This window comes from Carettochelys insculpta, chromosome 1 (assembly GCF_033958435.1).
Source record: "Carettochelys insculpta isolate YL-2023 chromosome 1, ASM3395843v1, whole genome shotgun sequence".
In the NCBI taxonomy this organism is placed as follows: Eukaryota; Metazoa; Chordata; order Testudines; family Carettochelyidae; genus Carettochelys; species Carettochelys insculpta.
Window position 1 is genome coordinate 278,784,417 of NC_134137.1, and position 27,350 is coordinate 278,811,766.

Below are 27,350 nucleotides of genomic sequence, written 5' to 3' on the forward strand. Positions count from 1 at the left end.
GTCTGCGTCTACACTGACATTCTTTTTTGTCAATCAGAGATGTGGAAAAAAAAATACCCTGACCAACAAAGGTTTCAACAACAAAAGCACTAGTGTAGATAGTGCTATGTTGGAAAGTAAATACTTTCCCCCAGCACAGCTGCCGCTACTTGTTAGGAGCGATGTAAACACGCTCAGGGGAGAGCTCTCTCCTGCCAGAACAGAGACTACGTAGGAGACCTTACAGTAGTACAGCTGTGCCACAGTAAAGTCTGCAGTGTAGATATAGCATAACTGTCTTATTTTCACTTGGTTGAAATTGATTTAAACCAATATGCGCATCCACACAGACTTTTGCACTGCTTTAACTAAATGGATTTAAAATTGCAGCTTTAGTTAAGTGGCAACAACTTGCTTGCTTAAGCTTTGCTTCCGAGGACATTCTGTGCCAAAATGTGAAAAATTTTATGCCAAAATAACAAAAGACCTGCACATAATTTTGAAATTCTGCCAACTTTGTCTGGCAAACAGAGACTACAGCACTGGGGAGAGCACAGGCACGGGGGTAGATCCCCATGCAGCTCCCCTCCACCTACAATACTGACTTAATGCTGAGGATGCACCCAACACTCACCCAGCACAAGGACTGGGTCTACCCCAGAAACATCCAACACCCATACCCCTCTCTGCCAGATATACCAGGTGTTGCCAGTCAGGCTCTAAGTATGGAGGGCTTAGCTGGGGCGAGAGGGGGATCCAGGAGTGGGTTGAGATGGTTCTGTGTGGGGTAATCTAGGTACAGGCAGTTCAGTGGGGGACCTGGACGTACAGGGGCTTGCTGTGAGAAACCGAGTGCAGTGATAATGGGATTTTGCAGGGTGGTCTAAGTGAAGGTGATTGAGTCTTGAGGGATGCAGGGTCTTGGTAGGGAGAGGACAGAACTTGGCAAGGGACTGAGATGGGAGGGGGTTCAGATGCTGGGGGAGTGGAGCTCAGTGGGGAGGGTATCTGGGTGCAAATGGCTCACTGGGTTGGTCCAAGTGCAGGAGGAGTAGGGCTTGTTGAGGAAATGTGTTTCATTCCTTAGGTAAAGAAGAAGTGATGGCTGGGTGCTGGAACAACATGTGGACATAAGAGGATTTACTTGCGGATAACAGAGGAAATGAGAGAGAGATTTGTACATGTGTGTCCTTTAACTAATCATCCCTTTTAGGTTTCTCTGGTTTAGCTCTCAGGAATGTAGGAGATGCTGTTGATGCAGCACAGACTGCCATGGCAACCCTCAGTACAGGAAGTCCATTATGGGTGGGTGGCTGTTTCAGTGTGCCTGCTAACCACCTCTGCCTGTTTTCTGCGTGAATTGCCACAGTCTAAAACAAGATTTACAACGTGTGATATTTTATAAAATGTTAAAATGAAACAACTACCGGAGGGAATGGAGGGCACTAAGCAGGGCCCAGTGTGAAACAAATTGCTGTGCGAATCAAAATCCTGTAATCAAATAGGCATCCAGTAGCATGGGTCACCACAGGAATACTGTGCGCTACTCACAGGAGGATCATCAGCTAAAAGTGGTACTCTATAGATGTCATCAATGTATATTTGCCCAACAAGCCACAAACCCCTTAGGGGTAAACCTCTAATGAATTTGCTCCTGTGGGTACCACCTTCTCTCCCATGAGCAGTTCAGAACACTCCTCAAGATGCTGGATTAACTCCTTTTTCATGGGTCTAGGTTTCTCCACATAAAAGGCACAAGGTGACATCACATACATAATTCTGTATCCAATGGCATGGGATCTATTCTAAAACTGAATTCTTGTATTTTTTGTAAATGATTCCCTTATCAGCCTATCAGCAGCTAGGATGCCTGATTCTGACGCAGCCTTATTTTGCTATTAATATACTTATGCACATGTCAAAATGCTGCATCTTGAACAACTCATGAAGAAAAAAAAGTGCTGTTTCCTCCTGGTGTAAGTTCTGGTGTAGCTTTGGAATATAGGAAATAGGGGAAGGTCTCAGTTTAACCACAGAATTTTAATTAACAAGTAGCTGAAATTAACTGTGCAAACACGCAAAGCTGTTCAGTTGGTGTAGTAATGTTGGGACATCTAACAGAAGAGGTGCCTCCTCCAATAAAGGGATCATCATATACCCTCGCTACTGTTGATATAATCTGTCCATGGTTCACTACAAAGCATGGTCAATGGTAGGACTCAAAAACAAACAGCTAGTTTCCGTGGAAACAAAAACATCCTATATAAGGGAAAACTTAAGTCATTCTGTTTGACAAACTGAAAAACCACAAGAAAATCATCTTAAATAACCCTAATCAGAGGAGCATTCTGACTGGTCTGGAATACAAATAATGTGATTAGAAGAAACCACCACATGACTTGAAACTAATTCACTTCACCCTTCAGAAAGTTAACAATGCCAATTTTATAGCATGTGCAACACAATCCAGGGTGTAAAGTTGTTGTGAAGTAACTGTGTAGTTTGTAAGTTAGTCACAGCATTTCTTGGCTATACAGGGGCCACATCATTTGCCTGTTGGATACAATTCCTCACAGAATGTTAAAAAATAAATCACCACCCATCACGATAAATTAACAATGGAGAAAGAAAAATTATCAGTTCATCTCAGGTGGACTCAAAAGGAAGGTTTTAAGTTGCACATTAAATATAACCCTTACATTTACCAGCCTTGGAGCAATTTCTGGCAGAGAACGTCTACCACCATTAGGCAGGGACAAAGAGCTGCTCAAGACCGTGGAAGAGTTTCCAGTCGCACACTGGGTGGGAGCAAAATCAGGGGAATTTGGGATCTCCCTTTAAACCTTAAATATTTACCAACACCACATACAAGATACGCCCTTTAGGAAACCTGGGGAAGGAAGGGGAGCATTGAGAACACAGCACAAGGCAGACAGCAGGAGCACCTGCATTCAGATTCCCAAGAGAGAGGAGGAAGAGAAGAGAGGTTTCATAAAGTTAGATTATAAAGGGAACTACATGGCAAAAGAAATACCATTCAGATTTTTATTTTTATTTTATTTTGGAGGCAAGGGAGAACCCAAGAATGTGGAAGGGGCTTCCAGAAAGACCCATTTCCTTTGCTTCACCATCAGGTCATCAAACTGTTGTTTTTATACTATAACATGAATACCAGGTGGTTTGTGCCACCATACCCCACTCAGTAACACTTAGGCTTCCCATCTTCACACTAATAATTTTGACATTTAAAAAAAAATTATAATTACTTTAGGCAGACCAGGATGCAAAATCCCATGAACAAATATTCTATGGGTGTATTCTGGCTTCCGTTCAGGCTGTTCCCCTCTCTGAAACAGAGAGCATCAGTTTTGCAACTACTCATTGCTGTGAAGTTGACAAGCAGCAGTAGGAAGCTGGTGCGCCAGAACATTGTGTCTCTGGATTGCTTTCATTTTAAAAATATCTACTAAGCATGCAGAACAAAATTCTGCAAAGAACTCTCCAGCAAATATGGATTTTGGTTAACTGAAAACCAGAAGCCTTGGTCTTAATTATCTTCTTGCACAGTTAATGTTCATAATCAGAATTCAAGGCTTCATAGTGAATAACCAGTATTAACATTGCTGAAATAGGAAAGGGCAGATGTGGGTGTTTAATACAGGGCTGAGGAGGTGTGTGTGAGAGAGAGATAGCAATATTACACTGAGAAAAGCAAGGATTTTGCTAGAGGTTGTTCACAATGCCCAAGAGAAATGCCTAAAAGGAAGGCTAATTCGCAGACAGCTCTGGCCTACAAACATCAGAAGAACTGTGCAGAGCAGAATAAATATTTTCAGATTCAGCCACTGCTGAATGTTTCTGGTAAAAGCATGTAGGATTTACTGTATCTATAAAGAGAAAGAAAACTCCCAAGCTACTACTATCCAGAAACCAATTTACCCAGATTGGATTATAAAACACACAGAATGGGCTAAGGGTGGGTGCACTGTCAGAAGTGGAGTGTGAATCTTGGTTCTTTTAGACAAGAAACAATCCCTTGCCTGGATTCCAAAGAATATACGGAGAAAGTAAGGAATTTTAAAAGGCAGTTTAGGGAACATGGGAGAATTTGTTGAGAACCATGGATGTTAAGTATATCGCTGAGGGAGCAATGAGGCTGCATAGTGCTGTGAACTTCAAACCCAAGGGATAGGCAGGGATTTAAACATATAAACTGCTTAGCTGGCTTGCATCTTACAAATTTCATGTGAGAGGGGAAATGTTCATTTTAATTGAAAATGGGAATCGTAGCACTGATTAAGTCAAGCATAGTATAGACATGCACTGTGCAAGCTTCCCCCACAGAGCTCTGCCAATGCACCTTGGTCCTGACCTGCAACATTCCCTGCTATTCCAGTGCTGGACCTCCTGGGCAGAGAGAGAATCACATCAATTTGTCATTGTGAGGATCTTGGTTATGAGATGAGACCCAACTGCCAGTTAGGACAAAGATCACTGAAATTCTCTACATTTGATCTGAGCAGCATTTGAAGCCTGGACTCGAGAGGAGAGGTGACTTTCCTTCCCTTAGGCGCATCTTAAAGGTGAAAATACCTGCACCAACAGAAATTCAATGGGGAAGGGCTCGTACTGGGGAAACTGAGGATACTTAATTTAAGCATCAGGTATCTCAACAAGGAAAGGCCAGTATATCTCACAACAGCCTAGTAAGTTTTTGAACGCAAGGAAAAAATGCCTTGCACATGTGAGATATTCCATTTACTCTAAATAAGCACTATGCTATAGATTGAAAACCATTTCAGGGATCTAAATACGCAGCACAGCGTCATCTTGTCTTGCCTTTCCCAGAAAGCACCACGTTACTCGTGCAAGGAAAACTGCTGCTCAGAGGGCTCAGATGACTCCCTCCTTCCTCATAGGGCTGAGGAACTTGACCTCTCAGAGGGAGGAACATTTGGGAGCATTTGGACGTGCTGCCCAAACTGTACACGCTCAGATTTTGGAGTTAGAGGGAACAGGAGGAAGTCCCAGAAGTAGCTTCTCCCTCCCCCTCCCCCATCACACCAGTTCCTCACAATCTCTGCAGAGCATATTATGTCAGGCAATGAACTGCCTCTTTCTCTGTGCAATCAAAACAAGAGAAACTGAATATAGACATTGGACTTACCTTGGAGCCACGCTCATTAAAGATTATCTCTACATCAAGGATTTTGCCGAACTGCTGCAGAGAGACAAGAGAAGAAAGATTTACTTCTTGCCAGCCCATTCCCCTCTTCCTTTTTGTCATCTTCACACACGAAAGAAGGGAGTGGGAATCCTTCCATTTCTGGCTCACAAATGGGAGCACTAAATCCCAGTGACAACCCTAGAGCTGTTCCAATTCTTCTGGGGGTCTCTCACTCTCTCTTGGTCACAGGCCCATTGGTTTCATTTTTTTTTTTTCCTCTCACTTGGCCTTTACTTCCAGAACAGTTTTATGCTCTTGTCCTCATTCACTTTTTTAGAACAAATCTCCCTCCTCCTCCATTCTACCGTTTCCTCTCAGGCTAGGGACACCTCCCACAAGTAGTCACATCCTGCCCTCTGATTCCTGAAAGGGCTGTGACAAAAGAGAATGAACTCTTAATCCTGCTTCTCTGATCAGGAAATCACACAGGACTCCTGTTCTTAGGAATCATCTCTCCTGCATTAAACAGATAGGAACTTTCCTAAGCTCTTAGACATTTTCAGGTCTGGCAACCTTAAATGCTCAATAGTTATAAGTAAGACTTTACAAAACAATGAGTTCGGTGAGAACATTTTTTTAAAATATAAAGTCGTGTTTTTAGTAACTTCACCCACCCCGGAGGTGTGCATGACAGAAGAGTCAATCAGTGGTGCTAACTCTCATGCACTTATCAAAAGAAACAGGGTTTTGGTCCCTCTGGCTGGAGCTATCTCCAGATGGCTCACCTCAGAGCAGTGTGGTATGCAAATTCACAGCAACAGACACTTTCTGCCCTGCAGATTTTGCTCACTAGTATGAAAAAACAATAGGTATAATGTGGGAGTAGGAACTGGAATGCACCAAACTACATTTTCACACACTCATCGATGACTTCCACGCAAAAGGCATCGTAGCTCCTGTTACTGCAATGCTCTGAGGCAGCCAGGCCTCCAGAAATAATAATATTACACTTCTAGAATGACACTTGCCTTCTGAAAAATTTATTACATCAAGATCTGACCCTCCCAGGAACGTACAAGGGCTGGATCGTCTATTGCATGAATATAGGCAACATCTCCTGCACAATACTCTTAAAACATATGGGCCGTGTCTATACTAGCGAAAAACTCTGAAATTGCCATGCAAATGGCCATTTCGAAGTTTACTAATGAAGCGCTGAAATACATATTCAGTGCCTCATTAGCATGTGGGTGGCCGCGGCACTTCGAAATTGATGCGGCTCACCGCTGCGTGGCTCGTCCAGACGGGGCTCCTTTTCGAAAGGACCCCGCCTACTTCCAAGTCCCCTTATTTCTATATGCTCATAGGAATAAGGGGACTTCTAAGTAGGCGGGGTCCTTTTGAAAAGGAACCCCATGGCGGCGAGCCGCATCAATTTCAAAGTGCCGTGGCCGCCTGCATGCTAATGAAGCGCTGAATATGTATTTCAGCGCTTCATTAGGAAACTTCGAAATGGCCATTTGCATGGCCATTTCAAAGTTTTTGGCTAGTGTAGACATAGCCATGCTGTAGTAAAAGTGCTCTACCCGTCTTACCCTTTTAGTGACAGGACAGCTGAGATCCTCCAAATACAACCACCAAATGCAATAAAACAAACATTATTGCAACACCCAAACTCACTTCTGAACTTTATATTTTGCCATATTAGTAATTTTAACATTTGCACTCATTCCAGGGTCTTTGCATTAAATGTATGTTACATTCAAAAATTCTCCTAAATAAACCATGTTACATTTAATGTTTAAAAAAAAAAAAAAAAAAAAAAAAAAGTTATTGTTGCAAAACCACTCACTCAAAAGTTAGGAAATACCATAAGGAAGGCTGCCTCTTGTACCTTTAATTCAGCCCCCTTGTGCTTATACATTATGATAGTCTATTATGTGATCCCTTACTGTTTTTCCCTCAGAAACCTTGCTTGATTCAGCATGGTAGTTAATGAGGCCCTTGTCTATAGGATCCATCTCATTTGCTGTAGAAACTGGAAGGTGTCTAGTGAGTTTTCTAGGTACTCCGTTTGAGAGACCTGGGGCAAGCAGTTTTGAGAACTCATGACAGTAAGTGAAGGTGATTGAGGCTGTGCTTTGAACATATAAAGTGATGTAAAAATGTTATATACCCTTAAAAATCAGACCTTGGGTGTCTCCAACAGGGCCAAAAGCCTCACTGGACCATGGTCAAGGCAGGCAAAGGGACAAACTGGGGGCAGCCAGCCTTCTGTACCTGCCCATCTCCCTGACTGGCTGCCCAAGGTGTGCTGCTCCAGCAGCAATTTAAAGGGCCCAGGAATCCAACCAGTGCTGCTGCCAGTGTAGCAATGGTCAGGAGGTTCCAGGACCTTTTGCATCACCAGGGCCCATGGCAATTGCCCCCTTTACCCCACCCCCATATCAGCAGGCCTAGGTCTCTCAACTCGTGCATGTGAAATTAGTAGCTATTTCTAAAATTTTAGATGCCTCTCTCTGCTGCAGTTTTCCACCTGCAAAATGGGGCTGATAATGCCACTGCACGTTACAAGGGTGTTGTGAAGATAAATCCATTAATGTTTGTGATGCTTAGATAATATAGCGAATTCACAATAGGAATGGGCATGAGGAAATTGTGTATTCAGTAAAAACTTTCAATCTGTGTTAAATAAGGCACAGGGTAGCACCCGAAAGAGGAAGATAAAGAGAAAACTTTAATAAGCTCCCCATTCATTAGGAAACACCTTCCATTCTGGCAGCGGCCTTTAAAAAACTTCAGTAATTGATCATTAGAAAGAGAAGATACATGCTTTGCCAGAGAATTTCACAGCTAATTATCAACAAAAGAGAAAGAGGGCAACTCAGGTATCCAGGGTTCAACTTTCAAGTGGGGGGGTTGGGCGGAAGCAAACGCTAAATAACTATAAACACTTCTGCTCCCAACTTCACCCTTCGTTTCTGCACCCATCCTCGCTACCCAGTCCTACTCTCCTCTGTACCTTTACCTATATTCCCTTACTTTAAAATTCCTCCAGCCAAACTCCTGCTTCCCAGACATCTGCATTCCAGTCAGGCTGTTTCTTCCTCCTCCATGATGCCCGAGCATTGGGGCAGGGATGTACGAGAGAGGACACAGCGCAGCATCACTGGCTCTATCTTGGGAACTAGGAGGGACAATCAAAAGATGCGCAGCTAAGCTGCTGCAGTCCTGGGATGGAGCATGCCCAGAACAGATGCAATCTTCAGAAAACTTATCTGCCAGCAACTAACAAGTGCTTCCTGAGTTTGCCTAAAAAGCCACTTCCAGTGGCTTATAATTTAACCTAGGTTGGGAGGATTTTCATAAGGATGACAAGAGACACATCCTTTACACTTGTGCTATGCCACCTATAAAATTTCAAGTTCCTGGTTCCAGATATTCAACAAAACGGTCTAAGAATTTTGCAACATGGTCAATAACATAGTTTTCCTAAATGCCATTCTTGAAATTAACTACACCATTTAAAATTAAACTTTAAAAAAAAAAAAAATCAGTCCCACAGGTTGGAAAATGTCAGCTTATAAATTTAAAAAATTGCAAAATTTCAAGCAACTGAAAACAGGGTGTAATTCCTGAAGTGTTAGGTGAAGGCAGTAGTGATGCCTGTTATCAAAGTTGCTCATAATATAAAGGTACATAAAACAAACGCAAAAGAACATTAGCTAGGGTAAGGAGTCAAACCCTTGACAGGAAATGCCAGATTAATGGTTGCCCACTCAGATTTAATTCTGTTCCACTGCGCATCCATCCAATGCACTGAATGAGGGCGGGATCCTGAGGGGAAAAGAGATGTAATCATGTAATTAAAGACTGACATAATGCAGAACAGACGGGAGCAGAACTAAGGATGTGAGAGCAACCACAAATTTGGGAATTTCCTAATTTTATAAGGGCTTGATTTAGCAACCTAAATAACTGTCTTTTTCTCCTTCCCCAGTGGGAAGCTTTGTACATGGGGCCGGGGGGGCGCAAGTGTTGGGCACATGCTTACAACGTGGAGAGAGGGGAGAAAAGAGCCAATCTAGTTCCTGATTCCTGCAGTGCTCCCCAGAGAAGGGTATGAGTCACTGGGGCCATGAGCTGGATCCGGGGAGCCCAGTCTCTTCTACCTCACTCCTCCCGTGATCTTTTTGCTGCTACAGCCATGTCACGAGCCCAGTCTCAGTATGTTCATGTATTTCATTATTTTTTTCATGCTGCCAAAATTATCTGGATGAATGAAAAGCAGGGAAGTGAAAAGATGCATTTTGAGAGTTTATATTTCGGACAAAGATTGAACAGAATTTCACAGGGTAAAAGTCATTTCTGAAGCTGGCAGGTGCTCCTCCTACCGAACATCAACAGCTTTCTGTAAACAAATGGAAATATTTGAAATGAGGGTTTTTTGTTTTGTTTTTAAGCACATTGGAAAATATTAGTCAATCTAACTGTAATTATTTGTTCAAAGTAGAAAAGTGACCTTCTTCTGGGCCCCCACTAACAGACTCCGAAAGGCCCTAAAAGTACGCCCTTGCCCCACCTTCTCCCTCCAGCAGACTTCCGCAATAATTCACAAACAGTCCTACCCAGGCCCATCCCTGATCAGGGTCTGCTTTATTAAATTAACAAACAATCAAAATACACTTTTCAAGTCCATCCATTTTTCAAGGCTTTTCAACTTTCAGGTTTGTCTTCTGGCACTTATTTGTTTTCAGCAAACTCTGTTGTCCTGGAGTACTCTCTGAAGCTTCCTGGTGCTCTTACAGAAAAACTGGTGATTCCCGTTTCGGTATGCCTCCTCAGTAACCTAGCACTTCAGGTGCAAACCACCCTATGGTAGCACAATGAGGTTTTGTTTAACAATGAGGCCTGTAAAGAGCACAGCCACATTAATAGCAGACAGGTGAGACTATGATTCCTGGTCTTCTTCTGGCTTGCAGTTTACAAACTGCTGGGGAAGAGTGAGGGTGTCTTTTGGGCTCCCTTTTGTTTCCCAACTAGAGGCATGGAGACAGAAGCTTTTTGTGAGAGTTCTTGCAGGAGAGGCCAAAACTGAATTATTTGCGATAAATTTGAGAGAGATTGTGTTTGAAACCCTGGCAACTTAGTATGTCCTTTCCCTCGTGTTCTGTTTCAGCTGGCCCTGTCTCGGCTCCCTCTCTAGAGCGTTCACTGTTCATTTCCAAAATATGCAGTAAAAAGAAGTTCATTCCCCTAAAAAAAAAAGAGCACTACGAAAATCATAAATGTGAGTTCTCCAAAATTTGCCACATGACAATAAAAGGGAGAGAAAATGGAAAGCTTGACAACCTTACACCACCACAGAACCAAACTCCCCTTTCCCTTGGAGAACTCTGTCAGGACTGCTCTATTAGCACCTATAAGAGGAATCCTTACAATTCCCCACTTTGTACTTAATCCCTCAAAAGGTGGAGAAACCATTAAAAATTAAAACTCCAACACACACAATTAGATCAACTTATAACTGACTTCTTATGGTCTGAAATAATATGAGTTCCCAGACTAAATATGACTCAACTGGAATCTCCCACACAGTCACAATAGAATACCGCCTTTTAAAAGGAGGATGACAGAACTGAAAGGGATTAACCACTCACAGGGCCACAGTTTGTCAACTGAAGAGACAGCCGATTACCTTTAACTCGTTGTGTTAGGGCAAACATTTTACTCAACAGAACCTGGAAGTTATCTAATAAGCAAGAGCCAAATAAGGAAACTACACAGAAATGGGGCACGTGTGTTCAGTTGGGTATACAGACCATTAACTACCTTAGAAACCAGGGGGAAATTTCTCATAAACATTCTATTTCTTGAAAACCTCAGTAGCCTGAAACTTGCCAGCAAGATAAAGAGCTCTTGTGCAACGAGGCAGTGAGTTATACAGATGATTGCTTAGAACAGGTAAGTAGAATCTCAGATTGAGTGAACTGGCACCTATGGCTACAATCTATAAATAACTGGATTTTGAAAGGTACAGGTTCACCTAGTTTCATATGGCTCTTAATTAGACTTTTCCCCCCATTTAAAATCTAAGCCTCAAAGATGTCTCAGCCAGACAACTGAGGTTCACCATCCCAGCCTTCCACCAGAATAATACCGCCCAGCTTCCTATGCATTCAAATGCACAGACTCAATTTCTGTGAAGCACAGACTACATCCCTAAACAAGAAAGGCAGCACAACAGATGCTGACAGATGCACTACCACCACTGGTTTGGGACCACAGTCTCTTCACTGAGTTCTAGTTCTAAGGTACCCATTTGGACAAAGCCTGTTGCTCAAGCATTGAGCTGAACATACAGTTCCCAGATTAACTCTGGAAGAGGCAATGACTGTGGAATAGTCTGTAAAAGTATGCTGGGATGACCACATGGCACCCTACAAATGTCCAATACAGACAGGTCATCAAGTAGTGTTGTGACATGGCCTATACTGTCATCGAAAGCACCTGAATATGTTAAGGAGATGAAACTTGTATGCACCCTTGATTCAAGATGCTTATCTATCTAGAGATGGTTTGCAGTGACTGTCTCTTCATGTGGTCCACATATGACAAGACGCAGGAAGGCAAAGTATGAAACTATTCTGTGCTGTTCCGGTAAAAGACTGAAGAGTGTCTGACATACAGCGTACGGAGGTATTGCTCTTCTAGTGAGGAACTTGCTTAGGGCAAAATATAGGCAAATATACCACTTGATTCAAGTGAAACTGAGAGACCACCCTGGATACAAACTTTGGATATGGACGAAATGTAGTCTTGTCCCTGGAAAATTATATGTAAGGAAACCTAGCTATCTGGTCTGCAACTCACACAGCATCCTGGCAGAGGTAATGACGATCAAGAATGCAGTTTTCTAAAGACAGGAGGGACAGTGTACAGGAAGTGAGGGGCTCAAATGAAGATCCCCGTAAGAGCTGCTAACAATGTGGTCAGAAATCAAAAGGGTCCCTCAATTTCCAGTTCATGTTGGCACTTTTCAAATGAAATGCTCTAGATGCCAAATCTGACAGGAAATCTTTAGCTCTCCACCTCTCATTAATGACTGTTGCTTGGAAGGGGTTAAATAGTTTTCCCTACCCACATGACATCACTGAAGTTCATTTCTATGGCTGTTCCAGCCTGCACGAAAACATTAGCTGATGCTTCTTGCCTGGGGAGACAGCTGACCTCTGGGTTCCCGTTCTATCCTTGAGGGACTTCTTCCCCACCGTCACATTTGCTCCCTTCCTCCACTTCAATGCTGTCTGCCCGATTTCACCCTTCGCACAGTATTTTTGGAAAGCCACTCAAGGCAAGAGCTTTGAGTCTCTCAGAGATGGTGTTGAGGAGATCAAATCTGACACACAAAAGTGGGAGGGAGGAAAAGGAGGCTTGCAGCCGCCCACAGCTGAAGACTCAAAACAACCCTGTGTCCCCCTGCAGAAGGCAGAAGGATTGTTTTAATATGAATCACCCAAGGAAAAGCCTCCTGCTTCCCGTGAAGGGTGGGAGTGAGGGGTTGCTCAGAAAGCCCCACATTACTGCTTGCAGCCGTGAACCTGTTAAGAGAAGCAGCACTGACAGGGGAAAAGAGAGCAGAGAGTGGTCATGGATTGTTTCTCTGGCAAAGCTGCAGAGCTTCTCAGTGCTCAAAAGATAAACACAGTTCTGACAGATCACTCCTGGAAAGTTCACACCTCCCTTGCTGGACCTACAGACATGCTGAGCACACTGGCATGGAGATTCACGAGTCACAATTCTCCCCTTAAATCCATGCCAGTGAGCTGGCTCTCCAAATATTGTTACTGCTGATTTAACTCAAGCAATTTTAAAGCACCAAAATCAGTTACAAAAGGCAGGTAACTCTGTAATTCAAGTGACTGCTAATGTGCATTCCAATAGGTGAAATCACCAGCAGTTTCTACAGGAGCAGGGGTCAGAGATCGCCAGGCTGCCAACTAACTGCAGGACTGTCCTGTTGTAAGCCACATTACCCCATGCCTGCTGCGTGATGGCTCGACATGAAGGTGTGGATGGATGACCATGTGGCTACTCAACAAACATCCTGGATAAGGACTTGTGTGAGAAACGTCACAGAAGCAGCCTGAACCCTCAAGGAATGTGCAATAAGGGCCGACGCTGGGACTTTAGCTAGGTCATAGGACATTTGGATGCAGGATGTGACCCAGGATGAAAGGCACCGAGCTGATATGGGGAGGCCTTTCGTCTTCTAAGCTATTCCATCAAGAGTTGTGTTGATTTAGAAAATGGTTTTATACATTCAGTGTAAAATGCCAGGCCACAGCTGACATCCCTATTGATGGCATGAGTTTTAGCAAAGAACACTGACAAAAACATATCCTGGTTCATACGCGAGTGGGAAATCACCACAAGCAGAAATGCCCAGTAAGGGTGTAGTTGAATTTTGTCTTTGAAAAAGACAGCGCAAAGTGATTCTGAAGTGAGAGCCCAGAGCTTGGTCAACTTTCTGGCTGAGCTTACGGCCACCAGAAAGGCCACCTTTCAGGTGAGGTATGACAAGAGACAACAGGTTGCCAGGGGCTTGAATGGGAACCCATGAGCTTAGAAAGGACCAGGTTCAGGTCTCAGGGAGGAATTGGTCCTTGACCTGAAGGTACAACCTTTCCAGGCCCTTTAGGAACCTCCTGACTTCAGGGTTTTCAAAAACTGATGTACCCACTTCCCCCAGATGGAAGGTGGAGATGGCTGCAAGATGGACCCTAACAGATGAAAGAGTCAGGCCCTTGTGCTTCAGGGAGGAACTCAAGCATCAGGAGAATAGAGGCCTGCTGTGGGAGGACATCCAGTTGAGCAGACTAGATTGAAAACTGTTTCTACTTTGCCACATACGTCACCCTGGTAGAAGGCTTACAGCAACCCATGAGTGCTTTGCAGACTGCTCAAATTGCGTCAGTCTCAGAGCTTCCATGCCATGAGGTGGTAAGACTCCAGCTTGGGGTGCTGGAAGTGGCCGCAGTCCTGGCTGATTAGGTCCAGGAACAGGAGCAATTCTAGCATACTGTCCGCCATCTGGGTCAAGAGTATGCTGAATCAGTAATGTTTGGGCCATTCCAGAGCCACCAATATGAGGGATGCCCTATTCTGCCGAATTCTGTGAATGGCAGGTGGTGGTGGTGGTAAGGTGTACAGCAGTCGACTTGACCAGGATAGGTGAAAAGCATCCACTAGGAGCCCTGGGCTGTGGTTTTGAAAGGAACAGAACAGATGGCACTGGTGGTCGATCCTGGTTGTGAATAAGTCCAGCTGGGGAGGACCCCACATGCAGAAGATGGGCTGGACAATGTTCACCCCAAGTGTCTATTTGTGGGTGCTGAATGAATGACTGAGGCAGTCCACCAGGACATTCTGTACCCCGGGTATGTACGAAGCATACAGGTGAATGTGATGGGCAGGACAGAAATCTCATAGGAGCAGGGCTTCGCAGACATGAGGAAAGGAGCGAGCACCACCCTGTTTGTTTATATAAATCATTGTCATGGTATTGTCTGTTAGTACCGAGACATACTGGCCTGCACTTGGGAAAGGAACACTTAGCAGACCAGGTGCATCATCCATAGCTCTCTGATACTGATAGAAAGGCCTGCCTGGGACCACCTGCCTGGAGTCTGATGCATGCCTAGGTACATCCCACATCCCATTTCCAAAGTGTCTGTGGTGAGAGTGAGCATGGGCTGCGGCTGGTGAAAGACAACCAGAACAGGGACCAGAGGAGAAAGTCTGGGAGGTTTACTAGTTTCTTTATGGAGTGCCTGCTGGGCCTGTAGACCTCCAGACACAACTGCAGAGGATGTAGTCACAGCCTGACATATTGCACCACCTAGGCACACGCTGCCAAGTGACCCAAGAGTCTCATGCAGGTCTGCACTGCAGTAGTAGGGATCTCCTGAAGGTAGTAGATGAGGTCTCTCATGACCCAGAAGTGGCTGTCTGTCAGGGAGGCCATTGCAACAGTGAAGCCCAACAGAACCCCAATGAACTCTATTCTTTGGGTCAGAACCATGGTGGACTTGGCTTCATTCAGGAGGCAACCTAAGTCAGGTCCTTGGATCTGCCTCTGATCATCCAGTCGCCCAGGCATGGATAGATGTGCACCCTTTACTTCCTAAAGAAGGCCTCCACAACTGCCATGCATTTTGTAAACACCGAGGGACCCGTGGAAAGGCCGAATGGTAGTATCAAACAGACAATGTCAGTCTTTGAGTTTATCAGAATAGAAGTGGGAAGGGGACTGTGGTCTAAAGGACCTTCTCTGGGGTGCTGGGGTATGGACTCACAGAGATCTGAGAATCAGAGTCTTTCAAGCCATTTAGGCAAAAATCCATATTCTCCACAAACAGCCCAATGCAGTCAAAGGAGAGGTCTTGCAAGTTTTTCTGGACCACTGGAGGAGTGCCTGAGACATGCAGCCATGAGCCTGTCCTCACGGTGATGGCAGTGGCCACTGCATGGGTGGCTGAGTCTGCCAAATCCAAGGCTGCCTAAAGGGAGATTTTGGCAACCAGCTTACCGTCCTTGACTGGGATGGTGAGCTTCTGATGGAAGGCAGCAGGGAGGAACTTTGTTTTGGCCATGCTAGAACAACAAAAATAAACTTGTCAGGGTCCAATTTCAGCTTAAGAATGACCTGCTGGATGACTGGAATTGAAGGAAAACCATACAGGGAGGAACAGTTCCCAGCTCAAGCAGAAAGGTCAAGGAACCTGGACAGAAAATCCCTCAGGAGCAAAACAACCAACATATCTTGTGCTTCATGGCTGACAGATGGTTTGCCCCAAAATGCAAACACTGACCACAGAATTCATTTGTGATCCATGGAGAAATTTCTGTAGAGATGATTTGCCAGGTGATTCTGGATCCCAGGCAAGCAGCGGGGGTAATGTCAGAGTGTGCTGCTCCACGTTTGTTCACATAATACAGTGTGGTGATATTATGGCTAAGGATATCCATGCTCGAGTCCCTGAGATCTTGAAAGACCTGACAGACATTGTAAGGGACATGAAGCTCCAGGTCTCTTATATGCAGGGAAGCTTTCTTTTTTGACCACAGTTTTGAATTTTCAGTGACCCCAGTTGTGCTGCCCAGTCTATTAAGGAGACATCAATGACAAGAGGCTTTGTCAGTGAGGAAAGAGAGAAAGTAATGCCATAGCACACATTGTCCAGAGCCATATACAACTGTAAAGAAGTCAGAATTGGCAGAGAAAGTTGAACCAGTCTGTCCAATGCATGACAGCTTGGATGACGCATCAAACTTAAGCCACATCTGAAAAGGATGAAGGCACAACCTGGAATAGCAGACTACCTATGTGCAAGCACCATTTGGCCTAGAAACCTCAAGAATATGCAAACTGTGGCTTGGGGTTGAGACAGCGGTTCCAGACACAGATGGTAAATCCTGTGGAACTAGTCAGTGGGTAGAAACAGCCTCAAACTCAATGTCCGGCAGGATCTCAAAGAACTCAGCTCTTTGTCTCAACCAATGTCAACTTCCCACTGTATCGGATGAAACCTAGATGACTGAGTAAGCACAGACAGCATGAACTGAAGGTGAGAGGCTCTGGTCTCCAAACTTGCCCTTCTGTACCAATCCGACAGACACAAGAAGCTATAAATTCCCCTCTTCCTAAGGTGCAATCACCATAATCGTGCACTTGGTAAAAGCCAGGAAGCACATGAGAGGTGAAAGGAAGCATGGTGTACTGATACTGCTCATCTACCATGACAAACCTAAGAAACCCCCTGTGGTTAGGAAAAATTGCTACATAGAAATAAATATCCTGAAGGTCCAGGGCAAAAAGCCAGTCATTGTGATTTAACACAGGGAGGATGGTTGCTAGGGTGACCATACAGAATCACATATCTGACATTCTATCAGACAACAACATAGGGAAGGACAACCACAATCTGGGTGCCAAGGAGTGCAGAAGATTCTGCAGTTTGACCATGTGCGTCAGACTGAATGGGGTGAAGAAATGATTGGACTCGTGAAGCCCAACACAGGGAAAGAATAAGCGCTGAAAAAAAATGGGGAATCAGCATCAGCAGTACTGAGAAGGACCCACTCCCATTTAGCTCCGAGAATGGTAACAGCTCCAAACTCGAGAATGAGATCTCCTAAAAGTTCACAACCATGCCAAAAGACATAGCAGCTTTAAGGGGTCCTCGACACCAGGTCCTGCATCAGCCTCAATTCCACAGTTTGGGATGTGGGCAGTGTTGCTCTGGTGCTAATGAACCCAACAGCTCTGCAATGCAGCCAGAAGGTGCCAGAGACATAAGGGAAGACAAAGTAGAAGAAACTATGGCACTGGGGAAGTAGTAGAGAGTCAGGGACCGAGTGGAAAAGCAGATCTGATGACTGCTGATATGCAACCAATGTGGAGTTAACCAGTGTGGTTGCCAACATCAAGAGAGGTTTGTGCTGATCTCAGTGCAGCACCAGAGACCAGCTCCATGTCACAATAAGTGTGATGCTGGTCAGCACTCCTCTAAGACAACGTGGAAGAGCCTCCTTGAGCGCTGGCATAGTTCCAATTAGTCTCTTGGGATATCATCCTTGCTGCACTGAAGACACAATAGTGACTCACCTTTCTATTGGAGGAAAAGAGAAGTTACTCACCTGTAGTAATGATGGTTCTTCGGGATGTGTCCCCGTGGGTGCTCCACAATAGGTGTCGGGCTCGCCCGGCGCCGCAGATCAGAATTCTTCCAGTAGTTTCTATCGGATTGTGCATGCGCCAATGCGCGCCGCTCCCTTGCGCGCCTTCGGTCATGTGTGCGATCCGGTCCCTGCCAGTTCCTTGACCAACCGCCTCGGATGCTCCTGAAAAACACCAGACAGAGATCCGAAGCGGGGACGATGGACACCCGTCCATGGTGGAGCACCCACGGGGACACATCTCGAAGAATCATCGTTACTACAGGTGAGTAACTTCTCTTTCTTCTTTGAGTGGTCCCCGTGAGTGCTCCACAATAGGTGACTACCCAGCAGTAACCCAAGTAAGGAGGTTGGTAATCGATTTATGTGCAGCTTGCCCCCGAGAGGACTGCTGTCGACAGACGGGTATCTTCCTCAAATACCCGATGCAGGGTGTAATGCTTGGCGAAGGTGTCGTAGGATGACCAGGTCACCACTCTACAGATGTCTTTTAACGCGATGCCCTTGAAGAAGGCTGTTGATGCCGCCACCGCCCTGGTGGAGTGAGCCCTAGGCGGAGCCAGCAAAGGGGTCTTTCAAAGCTCGTAGCACATTTTTATACAGGATACAATGTGCTTCGAAATTCTCTGGGAAGAGAGGCCTTCCCCTTTTGGCCTGGGAGCGAGAGACACCAGAAGCCTGTCCGTTTTGCGGAAGGACTTAGTTCTGTCTGTGTAGAAGGCCAACGCCCTTCTCACATCTAGGAGATGTAGGCGCGCCTCCTTGCTGGAGCTGTGAGGCTTCGGGTAAAAGGAGGGTAAAACTATTGGTTCGTTAAGACGGAACTCCGAGGAAACTTTTGGAACAAAGGCTGGGCGTAACTGTAAGGTTACCGCCTCCTTTGAGAATACTGTGCAGGGCGGCGTTGCCATCACTGCTGCGAGCTCGCTCACCCTGCGGGCTGACGTAATCGCAAGAAGGAAGGTTGTTTTCACAGAAAGGAGTTGGAGGGGTACCGTGGCTAAGGGTTCGAAGGGTGGTCCCGATAGCATGCTGAGCACCAAGTCCAAACTCCACAATGGTGGTAGCGGTTTTCAAGGGGGATACAGGTTTACCAGCCCCTTCAAGAACCTTGTGACGATAGGGTGGGTGAATACGGTGGGCCCTTCCTCTATATGCCGAAAAGCTGATATAGCAGCGAGGTGGACTTTTATCGAGGATAGAGAAAGCCCGTCTCGTTTGAGGTCCAATAGGTATTCTAGTATTACGGTTATGGGAATGTCGAGGGGAGCTAACTGTTTGGTGGAACACCAGGCTGAAAAGCGTGTCCATTTCTGTTCGTAAGTCCTCCTGGTGGAGGCCCTTCAGCTACACTCCAAGACTTGTCGTACTCCCTCCGTACACGTGCTCTCTAAGGCGCTGAGCCATGGATTAACCATGCTTGTAGGCGTAGTCCCTGAGGGTGCGGGTGCACTATGGACCCCTGAGCCTGCGTGACTAAGTCCAGCGCCACCGGTAGGGGGAGTGGTGGACGATCCGACATGCGCAGAAGCAAGGGAAACCATTGTTGTCGGTCCCAAGTTGGAACTATGAGTATCATGCGAGCTCTCTCCCTTCTGGCTTTCTGCAGAACCTTGTGGATAAGCGTTGTGGGGGGAAAACGCGTAGAGTAGAGGGCCCTTCCATGAAATCATGAATGCGTCCCCCAGGGACCCCTGCCCTATTCCTGCTCTGGAGCAGTACTGGGGACACTTCTTGTTGTACTGGGTGGCAAACAAATCGACTTGGGGAAACCCCCATGCACGAAATATGCGCCGTAGCAGGTCGGAATGGATCTGCCATTCTTGTGTGAGTGCGAAGCGCCTGCTCAGCTGATCTGCCTTCACGTTGTGGGTGCCCGGCGAGTACGAGGCTTTCAACGTTATGTTGTTGGCGATGCACCAGTTCCACAATCGGACTGCTTCCAAGCGTAATGGACGGGATCGTGCCCCTCCTTGTCGATTGATGTAGAACATAGTGGAGGTATTGTCGGTACTGATCCCAACTACTTTGCCATGTAGGTATTTCCGAAAATGTCTGCACGTATTGAACACCGCTCTGAGCTCCAGTATGTTTATGTGCAGTGTCTGTTCCGCAGGGGACCATAGCCCTTGCGTCACCTTGCTGCCAATGTGCGCTCCCCATCCTATGTGGGAGGCGTCGGTAGTAAGAAAAATAGAAATTTGTGGTTGGTGGAAGGGCACCCCCACTAGCAGATTCTTGGGATTTCCCCACCACACTAGGGATCTGCGCACTTCCGTCATGGGCGACACTACCCTGTGGACAGTGTGGAATGCCGATATGTAAACACTTGCCAGCCAATGCTGCAGGCTTTGCATGTGTAACCTGGCATTCTGTACCACAAATGTCGCTGCCGCCATGTGCCCCAACAGCTGCAGGCACGTTAGGACCGGCACCACGGGGCTGTACGTCATGACTTGCACCAGGGAGTTGATGGCGCGGAAGCGGGCGTCGGGCAGGTATACTCTTGCTGCGATAGAGTTTATGCGTGCCCCTATGAACTCTACATCTTGCGTGGGTTCGGTCTTTGACTTTGTGAGGTTGATAACTAGGCCCAGCGAAGTAAACGTGTTCGCGGTGACGCGTATCATGTGTAGGACCTCTGCCTTTGAGGCCCCTTTCAGTAGGCAGTTGTCCAGATATGGAAAAATAAACACCCCCTGTCTGTGCAGGTAGGCTGATACCACTGCCAGGGTTTTGGTAAAGACTCTGGGTGCCGAGGATAGGCTGAACGGAAGAACCCTGTACTGGAAATGTTCCCCGCCGACCGTGAAGCGGAGGAAGCGTCTGTGTGCCGGGTGGATTGTTATATGAAAGTAAGCGTCTTGTAAGTCGAGGGCTGCAAACCAGCCTCCATCGTCCAGTGCCATAAGTATGGAGGCAACTGTGATCATCCGAAAGCGTTGCTTGTGCAAGTAACGGTTGAGGCCCCGTAGATCCAAAATCGGCCTCCAGCCTCCTGTTTTCTTCTGTTAGGAAGTAGCGTGAGTAAAAATCTTTCCCTTGGAATTGTTCCGGCACTCTTTCCACCGCCCCTATGAACATGAGGTGATCTACTTCCTGCTTCAGCCTCGCGGGCAGCGTCCCTGAGATGAGGCCGGGTGGGAGGTTTAGTCGGTGGAAGTGACTGGAAGGGGATCGTGTAACCCGTGGCTATAATTTCTAGCACCCATTTGTCTGTGGTGACCTTTTGCCATTGGGAGTGGAACGGTTTGAGGCGATGATGGAACATGAGATGAGAATGGCATTGAGCGATGGTGTTGATAGTGCAGCCCTCGACATAACTGTCAAACTTGCTGTCTCTGGGCTTGTCCCAAGGGTTTACGGCTTTGTTGAGAACGTCGTCTGGGGGCCCTGTACTGCTGTTGATGGAGCCCTTGGTCATAGCCTCGCTGATATTCAGCGCGCTGTGGTTGGTAAGCATAGCGTCTTTGCTGAGGATAGAACTTCTTTTTCTTGTATGGGGGAGTATAAATACCCAAGGTCTTAAGTGTGGCCCTCGAGTCTTGGCTGGAGTGGAGGACTGAGTTGGTTGAGTCCACAAACAGCTTTTGCTTATCCAAGGGAAGATCCATGATCTTCGCCTGTAGGTCTCTGGGGATACCGGACGTCTGGAGCCAGGATTCCCTACGCATTACCACTGCTGCTGCTGCTGAACGTGCCGCTGTGTCCGCCACGTCCAGGGAAATCTGGACTCCCGTCCGCGACGCCATGTAGCCTTCTTGGACGATCACCTTTAACACTGGCTTCTTGTCCTCCGGGAGTGAATCCATGAGAGGAGTGAGTCTAGAGTAATTACCAAAGTTATGGTTTGATAAATGTGCCGCGTAATCTGCCACTCTCAATAATAGGGTAGAGGAGGAGTAGACCTTCCTGCCGAACAGCTCTAGCTTCTTAGCATCTTTATCCGACCCCCCTGATTTGTACTGAGACGTTTTCGACCTCTGCTGGGACGATTCGACCACCAAAGAATTGGGTTGTGGGTGACTAAAGAGGAACTCGATGCCCTTGGCTGGGACGAAGTACTTCTTATCCACTCTCTTGTTCGTAGGCGGAATAGAGGCTGGAGTGTGCCATATGTTAGTGGCTGACTCCATAATGGCTTCGTCCAGAGGGACAGTGATTTGAGATGAAGCCAGGGGTCTCAAATTTTGCAGGAGTTTATGGTGCTTCTCCTGCACCTCTGCTATTTGAATGTCCTGCGTGAATGCTACTCTTTTGAACAGCTCCTGGAATTGTTTAAGGTCATCTGGAGGGGAGACATCCCCAGGTGCCATGGCCTCATCTGGGGAGGATGAGGAGGAACCGCTGGGGTAAACCTCCCCCAAATCCTCTGGCTCCCAAGTTCGGTGGTATACTTGCTCCCTGGTGGGCTGTGAAGGGAAGTCTCGGGATTCTGGACCTAATTCCCGCTGGGACAACTGCGTTCCCGTCCCAGAGCGAGAGTGTACACGGGAGTATTGACGAGTAGTAGGAGAGGACCTGCCCCTGGATCTAGACCTGCGGTGTCTGTGTTCAACATGATGAGGACGACCATAGCAACATGGGCAAGGGCCCGGTGATGGAGACCTGGACGACGATCGGGGAGGGTACCCATGATGTCTGGGAGAGCGGGATCTCCGCGACGACACTGACAGTGGTGAAGCTGGTTTGTGATAGTACTCAAGGGGATCCATACCCAAAAATGGTGAAGGTGGCCTGATCCACGGCGAAATTGGTTGGAGGAACGGAGAGGGAGGCCCGAAATAAGCCGGTGGAGTTGCAGCCCGGCGGTGCGGCATGTGTATCTTGGGAGGGGGGCTGGGTGGTAAGGGCAGCGCAGCCCTACCTGGAGATGGACTAAGGTGCCGGGGTTTAGCTCTGGCCTCGCCCCTCCCCTGCGGGGTGGGCGCCACCCCCTCCGGTGCCGGGGATCTCGGCCCCGTTGTCGGCTCCACGCTTGGCACCGTCAACAGCAGTGCCGCGCGGGTAGCTTCCTCCGATGCCGGTAGGCTCCATGCCGGGTGCCCCTGCGCCATCGGCACCGCGGGAGCCGGTGCTGCGTGTGGCGGCACCGCCGATTCCGGCGCTTGCCACGCTGGCGCTCGCGGTGCCTTCCGTGCCGCCTGTTGTATAATCGGAGGCTCGGCCTCTGCCACATACGCTGCTGCACTGCCGCTTTCATCAGCTCGCAGCTGGGGGCTCTGCGTTCCGCTCGTCCTGCTCGCTGGGCCCGCCAGCAAGGATCGAGCTGGGGAGAGTTTCCTCCTCTTCTGCACAGAGGGGGTCAAAGAGGCTGCCTTCCTTTTATGCGACCCAGAGGGCCCTTCTGCGTGAGGCTTCTCCGGCGGTTCAGGCTGGAGAGCCTTATCAAACAAGATCATTTTGAGCCTTATTTCTCTGTCCTTCCTGGCCCTGGCTGTAAGCTTAGCACAGTGGGAACACTTCTGGGTAACATGAGACTCTCCCAGGCAGCGAATGCATTCACTATGCCCATCTGAGGCCAGCATAGCCTCGCGGCATGACTCACACTTCTTAAGCCCCGAGGAAGCCATCGCGGTGAGTCTTTACTGTTAATAGGGTACTTAGCCACTAATCAGTGCTTTCTAACCCAAAATAACATTCACGGCCTTCAGGGCAGCAGACGGCTTAACAGCCTTCTTGTCCGCCCCTCCTTCATTCCTCTTCTCTCTGCTATTTAATATGCTCTTCTCTTTTTTTTTTTTTTTTTTGTATAATAGTGACAAACAAACGAACTACACGTAAAAAACAACTATCTTATCTCTCTCTGGCTTTAGCCGGAGCGGATTCCGTCTGCAGCCGATGGCGGTTGAGAAGGAACTGGCGGGGACCGGATCGCGCACATGACCGAGGGCGCGCAAGGGAGCGGCGCACATCGGCGCATGCGCGATCCAATAGAAACTGCTAGAAGAATTCCTATCTGCGGTGCCGGGCGAGCCCAACACCTATTGTGGAGCACCCACGGGGACCACTCGAAGAAGAACACCAGACTCCAAATGTGGAGCAGCATCATTTACTGGTTCTGAAAGTGAACACTGCTAACACAAGGGACATGGCGCTCAATTGGCCTCGTGGTATGCTCCAGAAAGTGCTGTTTTGGAGATAATTTCATGCTTCCGAAACTCCCCCCCCTTTTTTAATGACTTACAGAAGGAGTGCCATTCCTTAATGTGCTCCTCAATAAGATGCAACCAGCACCTCACTTGGGGATCACTATTAAGGAGGGCTCTCTCGCATGATGGACAACGTTTGAATGGTGGTGAAGACAACACACAGAGAAGCCAACTACTTTAATGCTTTACTAACACTAAATGAACCTTACATGACTACCAACTAGTATACGGAGGAAAAACTTCCAGAAAAATGGACACTAGAGTTCTGAATCTAGCCACAGGTGGAGAGAAGGAACTCAGATGGATTGGGGCAGCACCACCATTATATAGCTGGGGAAGAAACTAGGGCCGCAGGACATGACCACTGTCCCTACAGGTACTGCTACACAAGGTGTTTTAGCTTCAGTACACTGAGCATATGAATGCCTCCATGGAATACATATCCACTCAAAGAACCACCCTGTGATCCTCCAGGTGCTTACAAACTGATTGGCTCAAGTATCTTTCCAGGTATCCAAGTTAGGCTGACTGGTCTATAAGACCACTTGTCCTCTTTGTTCCCCATTTTAAGGGGAGGTACTAAATTTGCCCTTCTCCTGTCTTCTGGGAACTCACCTGTCCTCCATGAGTTCTCAGAGGTAATTGCTAACAGTTCCAAGATGACGTCATCTAGTTCTGTAAGCATCCTAGGATCAATTTCAGCAGGACATTCCAACCTGAATGCATCTGATTATCTAAATAGTCTTCAACCAGTTCTTCCCCTATTTTAGGTAGCATTCTCCCACTTTCCCCGCTTTAATACTGTGTTGTGTATGTGGTCATCTTTAGTGTTTCTAGTAAAGACTGAAGCAAACTACGAGAAGTCCTGTGGCACCATACAGACTAACAGATTTATTGGAGTATAAGCTTCTGGGGGCAAAGACCCACTTCCTCAGGCATCTGACGAAGCGGGCGGGTCTTTGCCCATGAAAGCTTATGCTTCAGTAAATCTGTTTGTCTATAAAGGTGCAACAGGACTTCTTGTTGTTTTTATGGATACAGACCAACATAGCTACCCCTCTGATACTTGACTCAAACTAGACATTAAATGCTGTGCAAAATTACCTGGTGACCCTTAAGTGAACAGCCACGCTCGGGCATGTTAGGGTGAATTGCATAGGCACTTGAACAACGCAGTGAGGAACATGGGGTGGAGGCAGGGTCCAGAGACCCTTTTAAATTGTTATAGGGAAATATGCCTCAGCACAAACAGGCTAAACCACTAACCCCACACCAAGAACTGAGGAACCAAGTGAATTGGGCAAGTCTAAACCAGTCAGCAATGGAATTTAGTGAATTGCTTGCAGACTGCACAATCTGCAGCCTTTCTCCCCATCTAAAATTGACAAACAGGAAAAACCTATACAGGAAAGATCCATGGCCTCTGACCTAGCAGCCCAGAGGGCCAACTGCATACCTTAAAAGGAAAAAATAAGCAAGAGATGTATGGTTGTGTAAAATGGGGAGGGGGGCTGAGAGGGGCTGCAGGTGAAGAGAAGCAGAAGCAACCAGGATGTGATGCGTCAGGCCTCGGGTGGAGCCAGCAAACAGCAGGACCATAAAGGGGGGCAACAACATAAGGAGGGGGAGGAACTCCCGAATCCTGGAGAGACAGGATGCTGTCCGCGACAAGGACTGATCTCACCCTTCGCCGCTCCTCCCGCCTGCTTGCGAGTTAAACAGAGTAGTGTGTGAATACCTATTGGTACCACAAAGAAATTTTAACAGTATAGCTTAAATAGCCAGATGCAGTGTTTTGTTCCTGTACCTTCTCAGCTATGTAAATAAAAGTTAGCATTTGCATTTTTACCTCTGGTTTTCCTTTTAGTACCCTGCCATAGCTATGTGTATTACTGTGTGTATGTCTTTAGTTTCATGAGCCTGTAAGCGTCACATGTAAGGCTGAGGCAAAGACGCCCCTGAACCCCTGAAAGGGCTTTGACCCAACGACCGGGAAGTTCTGAAAGCAAGTTGCCTCAGCTGGGAAGTGTAGTCCACTGAACCTCGTGTTCTACAGGACAGTTTGTTTGCATCTGTACGTCACACTCTCAAATTAACCCTTAAATCCTATCCCCTGAAACTCTCACTTTCTTGGGATAGATAACAGCTCTTAGAAATCAGGATAAATAACAGCCAATGAATTCCACCAACCCATGGGCTGTTTCGATAACTATTGGGAGTTAGAAAAACCTCAGGGGGTGTTTCTCTTTCTTTTGGGTGTAACCTGATTCCTCCTGTTAGCAGTGTGGTGTAAGCCACAGCTATAATTACACCAGTTTCGTAACAGCAAAATCAATCCCAGTGGTGTGGGTCATCACCGAAAAGCAGCCCTCCTTTTTTTAACCCAGTTCAACACTTCACCCATCTCTCACCTCTACCCTTATTTAGGACTTGGAGCACAGCATATTTGCTCCTCAAATGCCTCACTTTCTTGATGTCATCAGTTATTGGAATTCCTTCCCCACTAAGCAGTGAGCCTATACTTTTCTTTACCTTTCTTTTGCTTCTAATGCATCCATAGACTATTTTTCTTCTTGCCTTCTACATTCCTTGCTAGTTGTAACTCAACAGCTAAGTGTCGTAGCATTTCTGATTTTGTGTCCATGCCTGTGCCATTCTTTTATATTTCTCCTTAGCAAACAGTCCATGTTTACACCTTTTGTGGGATTCCTTTTTGATTTTCAGGTCACTAACTAACTCCTGAAGGAGCCATGCTAACCTCTTACTATTATTGTCATCTTTCTTTCACACTGGGAAAACATGCTGATGAAAATTGTGTATGGTTTTATGGAACACTTGCTTCATTCACTGAATGCTGTTCAAGCTGTACAACGACTGAAGCAAGAACCAATGGTCAGCAATGGTACCGTTAGAAATGATTTAACACATATACTCAGGGAAATACCATCAAGTTGCATGAGCAACTTTAACTTTGCATTTCCTGACTTGAGTTCTTCACTCTGCAGTCTCACAGTGGTACATAACACTTTTATTAATGGAATTCTCTAGATTTTGTTGAAAAAGAAACAAAAAATGTTATGAGGAACAACTGGCAGACAATGTGCGTACACTGTCTGTCACACTGAATGAGCAACTAGCAAGCCAAAGTGTAGACACTTCACTTGAAGCATCATTTTTGCAAGCCCCATATCACCATCTGAATTCCTGTGCATCCAAGGGGAACTGGTGTCTGGCCATACATATGAAGACTGTCTTTACCCGAAAGAGCACTATGTACTGTGCTTGTAGCAAAGGAAAGTATACTGGTCCTT

The 27,350-nt window shown here is 46.6% G+C and overlaps 1 protein-coding gene across 19 annotated transcripts in view; it reads right to left on the minus strand.

Annotated features, from left to right (window-relative positions):
• RBFOX2 (RNA binding fox-1 homolog 2) overlaps positions 1-27,350 on the minus strand; it is a 279,211-nt gene that overhangs the window by 34,705 nt on the left and 217,156 nt on the right. For all 19 annotated transcript variants that reach the window (XR_012647425.1, XM_075008343.1, XM_075008361.1 and 16 more), the window contains one exon: positions 5,147-5,200. Coding sequence is in view for 18 of the 19 variants with exons in the window: in XM_075008343.1 (XP_074864444.1) it covers positions 5,147-5,200 (54 nt within the window). In the remaining variant the exon portion in view is untranslated. The remainder of the gene's footprint in view (positions 1-5,146; positions 5,201-27,350) is intronic.